This window comes from Petaurus breviceps, unplaced genomic scaffold (genome assembly GCF_028583685.1).
Source record: "Petaurus breviceps papuanus isolate PSGF00001 unplaced genomic scaffold, PetGlider_PUasm1.0 558, whole genome shotgun sequence".
Lineage (NCBI taxonomy): Eukaryota > Metazoa > Chordata > Mammalia > Diprotodontia > Petauridae > Petaurus > Petaurus breviceps.
Genome location: NW_027186376.1, coordinates 288,181 through 295,298, shown reverse-complemented (window position 1 = coordinate 295,298; position 7,118 = coordinate 288,181). Strand labels below are relative to the sequence as shown.

Genomic DNA, 7,118 nt, shown 5'->3' with positions numbered 1-7,118 from the left:
GTGCCAGGCCGGGCCGGGATGGGGGAGGGGCGCGCTCCGTTTGGTGCCTGGCCGGGCGGAGATGGGGGAGGAGCAGCATTTATTAGGCGCCCAATGTATAGCCGCCTCTGGATAAGAATGGCAGCCCCCGTGAGATTCCGGGCCAGAAGAGGGCAGCTATCGCTGTTTTGTCAGATTCCCAGTCGAACCTTCCCTCCGGAGCAGCAAACACTTAGTAGGCGCCCGCTGGAAGCTGGCACTGCGTTGAGCCCTGGAAAGGCAGCACTGAACGAGCTCAGACCTAATCGGCAGGAGAGGGTGGGTGCGGCAAGGGGCGTCGGGGAAGGTGTAAACGGCGCTTGGCCTGCACGCTCGGCAAGCACACAGTGAAGGGCGTCATCAACGTTTGCGAGACGGAAAGCAAGGAGTTCATTAGACACTAGCTAGCCCAAGAACGCACAACACTAAATTTGGCCAGCGCCCGTTCCCGTAGGTCCTCCCCTCTGGAACACGTATTTCCTCCGCAGCCGCCGCACTTTTTTCCTTTCTGAAGAAAACAGTTGACGTCACTCTTAAGGCCAGAGAGTGCGCGTGCGCGGAGCATGCGCACAGGGCGTGCTTGGGCCCGCAGGCGCGCTCGCGCGCCGGAAGGGGAGGGGCTTCGCGAGGCCTTTTATACCGCGGGCCCCACGCTTGCCGCTCTCTTCCAATCCGCCTCGGTGGCAGGCGTAGGGGCAGCGGTGGCAACATGGTACGTACTGTCATGGCCGTCCCGGGACAGCGAGGGGAGGGGAGCGCGCTCCATCCGAAGCATATCGCAGCCATCGCGGTTCGGGCTGCCCTCGGGCCCTGCCGGCGGGGAGCAGAGGCCTGTCAGCGCCCGACGCTGGCGTCATTCCTGGGCTCGCGCCTTCAGGGCGATCACACGCGCCAATGGCGGCCTAGGCCGCCGGCTCTGCGGCCGCCCGCCTCAGCACATGCGCCTCGATGCGGCCCGCGTGTGTCTCTGGAGCTAGGCAGGCCACGTGAGCGCGAGTGAGCCGGGAGCGGCACGAGCCAGGACCTGGAGCCCAGGGCTCTCCGCGTGCAGCCAGGGCTTGCTGCCCCAGGCCAGGCTGCCTCCTAGTAGCCGCCGCGGCCTGGGGCGGGGAGGGGCTTGTTCGAGCCCAGTGACTGCTGCAGGCCCAGATCAGACCAGGCCGGGCCTCTCCCTCCGCAGGCTCCGAGTGATGAAGCTCATGACGGGCGGACAGAGAGCACGCTGCTGAGTGTCATGTTCTGATGGGGGCCTGCGGGGGCGAGGCGTGGCCTGGCTGGTGCAGGAGATGGGGGGGGCGCAGGGCTCGGAGGCCCCCGTGTCCCCGCCATGACGCAGCCGTGAATTTGTCCCCCCTTTGCCTTCGTGACTCGGGCACGGCAGATGTGATGCGATTCCCGCTCCGATCCTTGGCTTCTTGCCAACACTGGCTTTTAAATCCATTTAAGCAATCTGGAGGCTTTCTGTGCCTTCTGTCTGCACAGGTGGTACAGACAGTCCTGCCTAACTCTGCTGACCCAGATGCTGGTTTGCCATTTTCTTTTCCAGTTCCTTTTATATCTGGGGGAGGGAAGTAAACAGGGTGAAGTGACTTGAACAGGGTCACACAGCTAGAGAGGGTCTGAGGTCGCCTTTGGGCTCAAACAAGTGAGTAGCTGCCTCTGGTACACAGGCTGGTGCCCTTTGGAGGCCGGCTCATGTGCTCTTACCTGTAACTTCACTGCCAGCAGCACTTTTGGGGACCCCCTGTAAGGAATGTTCAGTAACTCCTCAGCTAAGGCTCTGTCTGCCCTGCAGGGCCCTGCCGGGGGAGGCTTGGTTCACAGGGTGCTTGTGCTGATGCCCCTTCAGCTCACTGGGCTCCTTTCTTCTAGTCCCACAGGAAGTTCTCGGCTCCCAGGCATGGGTCTCTGGGCTTCCTGCCTCGAAAGAGAAGCAGCAGGCACCGGGGAAAGGTGAAGAGCTTCCCCAAAGATGACCCCACCAAGCCCATCCACCTGACAGCCTTCCTGGGCTATAAGGCTGGCATGACCCACATCGTGCGGGAGGTGGACAGGCCTGGCTCGAAGGTCAACAAGAAGGAAGTGGTGGAGGCCGTCACCATTGTGGAGACGCCCCCCATGGTCATTGTAGGCATCGTGGGCTACGTGCAGACCCCCCGTGGCCTGCGTAGCTTCAAAACCATCTTTGCTGAGCACATCAGTGATGAGTGTAAGAGGCGGTTCTATAAGAACTGGTAAGTGAGGGTCCTCACTCCCTGACCTCTTGGCCAGTGGGAAACGGGGGCCCTTGAGATGGGGGGTGGACCCGCTGCCTGGAGGTGTAGAAAATGGCTGCTGGTAAATTGTGGATGAACCAGGGCTTGTGGTTCTACACGTGACTATTAGTGATGATGCCCAAGCTCTTTCTGTGGGGTAGAGCTCCACACAGGTGGGGGTGGGAAGAGCCCTGGAGTTTGAGGAGAGAGGAGGGCTTCCTCTAACTTGGTCACCATGGCTGAGTCATTTCCCTTCTCTGGGAGGGAGAGTTGGCCAGTCCCTGCCCTAGAAGTGAGCTCGGTGACTATTTTGACTCTCTGGGCAGAGCAGGCCATGGGTTGCAGCCACTTAATGCTGCATCTCCTGTGATGGGAGGGCCTTCCTGTGGGGCCTGGTGAGTGCTAAATGTACCGTGTGCCTCTGTTTTACCTAACTTGGATCACCCTGCGTCAGCTCCGCTCGGCCACGTCCGATGAGCTCCAGGCTCCGCTTGCTGGTGGAAAGGGATCCTTAGAAGCCAGCAATGAGCCTCAGCCTGGGAGGGCGCGGCATCTTCCGCTCAGCCCACTGCCCCATGGTGCTGATGAAGGGCTGCCCCCCATCCCCTTCCCCACTCTGCTCTGCTCCTGAAGGCATAAGTCCAAGAAGAAGGCCTTCACCAAGTACTGCAAGAAGTGGCAGGACGATGATGGCAAAAAGCAGCTGGAGAAAGACTTCAGCAGCATGAAGAAGTACTGCCAGGTGATCCGCGTCATTGCCCACACCCAGGTGAGTGCTTAGCAGAGGGCGCTGTGGCCCGGGGCCTGGCCTTGGCCTCTGCCTCCCTCTGCCCCCTGTGGTGCTGCATTTAAGGGGGCTTGTTGACAACCACTGCAGAGAGGCCATAGCAGTTGTTTCTTAGCACCAGCAGCCTGGGGTTGGGGCCAGATCTGAGGAGTGACCTGGTTTGGGGCCATAAAGGTAATTCCTTACCTAAGGTAAGGAAAGGCTCCAGAATTTTCTGAATCACTCAAAAGTAGAAATGGTGTGACGGTGTTATTGACTTGTCCTTCCTGGACCTGGATTTAGCCTTGAAACATTGCTATAAAGAGCTAGGGACGCTAGATCATTGGCACATCTTGTATTCAATGAGAGACCTGCTTTTCATAATCCTGGGAAGAATTGTCATTGTCTTTCCTGCCTAGCAGGGAGTCTTTTCCCCTTCAGGTGGGGAAAAGGGATTGAGATTTGACCTCCAGATGAAAAGATTCTAGAAATGGTCTATGTTAATGAATCCTGAGTGACCAGCCCTGGCCCCCTAATTCAACAGTGTAGGTGTCCCCCAGAACCACGGCTCCTCTCACAAGGTCCCTTAGCTGGTTAATGGTCTCTGAGGCCTCTTCTCAGTCTTAAAGACCATCTGCTTGGAGTCTGGGCTCAGTTGGTGAGCATGGACACCTTGGGGCTGTGCCAGGCACGGCTCGGTGCTGAGGGCATAGTTAGGGCAAGGGATTTGAACTGTCTGCCGTAGAAGCTAACCTCCCTGATAGGGAGGGGTGTGTTTCTTAGTCTGGGCTCTCGAACACACATTTCACATTTCAGTGTGATCCTTTTGTGAAAGCTTTAGATCTCAGCTTTGACAAGGCTGGCCACCTTGCTCCTTCCTGCAGATGCGCCTGCTGCCTCTGAGGCAGAAGAAGTCCCACCTGATGGAGATCCAGGTGAATGGCGGCAGTGTGGCTGAGAAGCTGGACTGGGCCCGGGAGAAGCTGGAGCAGCAGGTGCCCGTGTCCACCGTGTTTGGGCAGGATGAGATGATTGACGTCATTGGAGTGACCAAGGGGAAGGGCTACAAAGGTGAGCTCTTGTGTGCAGCCCTGTGGGGGGGTGAGGCCTTAAACCTTGTTCGGTGATGAAGCTGTGGAATGTGCGCTGGGCACAGCGCCCGAGCCTCATGAGGAGATGTTCCATGCTGCCTTCCTTCTGAGAACAGCCCTGTGGTCATGTGGAATCCCACATGGGGAGGGAAAGGGCAGAGCATCCCAAGGGTCACGTCCTCTCTCTAGGTGTCACCAGCCGCTGGCACACGAAGAAACTGCCCCGAAAAACCCACCGAGGCCTGCGTAAGGTGGCGTGCATTGGAGCTTGGCATCCTGCCCGCGTGGCCTTCTCTGTGGCTCGAGCTGGTCAGAAGGGCTACCACCATCGCACCGAGATCAACAAGAAGGTGAGTGTTTACCAACGCTTGGCTCCTGCAAATGCTCTCCCTGCCCCGCAGCCCCGTGGTGTGGCCTCGGACCCTCCAGCTTCTGGAAGAAGGGCTCAGCCTGGTGGGCAGAGGCTGCGGTACGCAGGCTCGGTCTCCGCTCTCCAGAAATCCTTGGCGGTGCACAGCCCAGGTGGCAGCCATTGGTGGCCTCTGCTCACACGCCCCTGGGCAGTTCTGCCAGAGGACACATGGCCGTGGCATCTCCTGATGCCCGCTCTGTCTTACTTGCAGATCTACAAGATCGGCCAGGGCTACCAGATCAAGGATGGCAAGCTGATCAAAAACAATGCGTCCACTGATTACGATCTGTCTGACAAGAGCATTAACCCTCTGGTGAGTGCTTGGGCGCCCCGGCCCCGGCTGGCACAGAGTCCTGGGGGGACTCCCAGAGCATGCTTCCTCACCAGCCCTCTTCTTTGCCCAGGGAGGCTTCGTCCACTATGGTGAAGTGACCAATGACTTTGTCATGCTGAAAGGCTGTGTCGTTGGGACCAAGAAGCGTGTCCTCACCCTGCGGAAGGTGAGCGGTTAGGCTGACCTCAGATGTTGGGGAGAGTTTAAGGGTTCTTGCTGTTCCACACACCGTGAACAGGCTGCCCAACCCTTCCTGACAGAATGAAGGGCACATTAAGCCCCTGCTGTATGGCAGGCTGTCCTCATTTTACAAGTCAGGGAACAGGTGGCTGAAATGACCCATCCAAGGTCACTTGTCAGTGTCCGGGGTCTTGCTGACCTCAGGGCTCCGCGTCTCTGGGTTGTGAGCTCCCTGATGGCTCAGATTCAGAATTGGTTGCAGTCCTTTCCTGTTTGCTCTACAGTCTCTGCTGGTACAGACCAAACGTCGTGCCCTGGAGAAGATCGACCTGAAGTTCATCGACACCACCTCCAAATTTGGTCACGGTCGCTTCCAGACCGTGGAGGAGAAGAAAGCTTTCATGGTGAGTCTTCTCCCACCCTGCCCTGGTTACCTGGGGGCACACAGATCTCAGAGCAGAGGAGGGGCTTGGTTTGTGGGCCCTGGAGAGGGTGAGTCTCACACATCCCCCCAGACTTGGGGATTCCAGTGCTTTTGGAGCATTTGACCCAGGCCAGGCTAAGTGAAGGGGCTGCAGGTTCTTTAGAACCTCAGGGCTGAGGTCCATTGTGTAGAAAGTAGGTCAGGGAGTGGTCCTGTCCTGCCTGCCCAGGTCTCACCTCCCCTTGGGGTGCAGGTGGGTGTGCTAGGCAGCCTTTGAGCCAGGCCCAGGGACTGCTTCAGCCTTCTGGGTACTAACCAGGATGCTGGCTCTTCTTACAGGGACCACTGAAAAAAGACCGTGTCGCGAAAGAAGAAGCTGCCTAATTTTTGCAGATCAATGTGGAGCTGGTGGATTCACAATAAAATTTTCAAAATTATCTGGCTTTGGATTGGAATGTCTTTCAGGGAGATTGAGTTAAATATCTGGGCCTCCAAGTGGGTGCCAGGGAGGCGGGGCCGTGGGGAGATTGGCATTTAATCTGGAGTATTCTCCCAGCAGTTCTAGGTACTGGGCCAAGGTGAGGTCAGGAAAGGGGTGAAAAGTGGGAAGATGAATGAGGGGGAAGAAATCCTGTGAAGGTTCTGCCCTTTACCATATAAGCAGGTCGTCATTGAAAGGTTTTGGGGGCAGATAGCTGGGCACAGATAGTGCTGAGCCTGAAGTCAGGTCTGACCTCAAGACACATTCTGTGTGACCCTGGGCTTGCCCTTACACTTACCCTGTCTGCCTCAGTTTCCTCGCCTGGAAAATAAGCTGGAGGAGTGTCTCAGACAGCAGGGTCACAGGCAGACATGACTGAAACAACCTACACTTGAGGGGTTGGCCTTGACTTGAGCTCAGATTCTGTTGGAGAAAGCCTCATCCATCAAGCTTATTCAAGAGCCCAGTGTTTATCTGTCATCCATGGGAGTAACTGGTGTCATTCACTTGATGGTCCCTAGCAGTTAGGATTATTCATAGGGTAGGTAGGATTGGCCAGCCTTTTGTAAATGTGAGGGGAGAGTCCCAGAGATTGAGCATCTTGCTTTTGGACACCAGGTAGCTGTGAAACCAGTGGTCTGTCCATCCGTGCTAGGAGGGTGTCCATGTTGCCCATGAAATCTGCCCCCAAAGAAACGAGGACAAGAAGGGACAACTTTGGGCTGTGAGGAACAGTTTGTGTTGGGTTACAGCAAGCAGCAAGATAACTGATTGCTCTGTGGTCTAGATTAGAGGTTGGTTTGGGCCCTTAAACCCCCCAGCCTTGGAGTTTAATCCTGGCTTTGTATGGGGATTCCCCTGTGGGACAAAAGTACTGACTGCTGCAGATGGGAGTGACCCTCAGCAGCATGATAGGCTTCCAGGGTGGTAGTCCTATCATATTTAGACCTGACACTTCTATGGTAACTTAGGGCTTACCATGCTAAATCCTGGTAGCATTTACCAAACTGGTAAATCTGGTTCACTTTGTCACCCAGCCCTCCCCACTGCCCATCTGCACTCTGGCCAAGGTGCCCCACATGCTGATCTTAAAACTGGCCTGGTAGAAAAGGGTCCTTTGCCTTCAACCAAGCCAAGCCTGCTTCTTTGATCTTTGG

The 7,118-nt window shown here is 56.7% G+C and overlaps 1 protein-coding gene and 3 non-coding genes across 4 annotated transcripts; all 4 read left to right on the top strand.

Moving 5' to 3' along the window:
- Positions 1-602: 602 nt before the first annotated feature.
- RPL3 (ribosomal protein L3) lies at positions 603-5,917 on the top strand. Its single transcript, XM_069102844.1, has 9 exons — positions 603-730; positions 1,891-2,252; positions 2,907-3,042; positions 3,924-4,110; positions 4,320-4,480; positions 4,754-4,855; positions 4,947-5,042; positions 5,341-5,460; positions 5,820-5,917. The coding sequence occupies exons 1-9, from the start codon at positions 728-730 to the stop codon at positions 5,862-5,864; spliced, it is 1,212 nt and encodes a 403-aa protein (XP_068958945.1). The 5' UTR covers positions 603-727; the 3' UTR covers positions 5,865-5,917.
- On the top strand, positions 1,201-1,265 carry LOC138173067 (small nucleolar RNA SNORD43). Its single transcript, XR_011171315.1, has one exon. It is a non-coding gene; the product is annotated as a small nucleolar RNA SNORD43 (small nucleolar RNA).
- LOC138173069 (small nucleolar RNA U82P) lies at positions 2,852-2,906 on the top strand. Its single transcript, XR_011171317.1, has one exon. It is a non-coding gene; the product is annotated as a small nucleolar RNA U82P (small nucleolar RNA).
- LOC138173068 (small nucleolar RNA U83B) lies at positions 4,155-4,247 on the top strand. Its single transcript, XR_011171316.1, has one exon. It is a non-coding gene; the product is annotated as a small nucleolar RNA U83B (small nucleolar RNA).
- Positions 5,918-7,118: the final 1,201 nt, after the last annotated feature.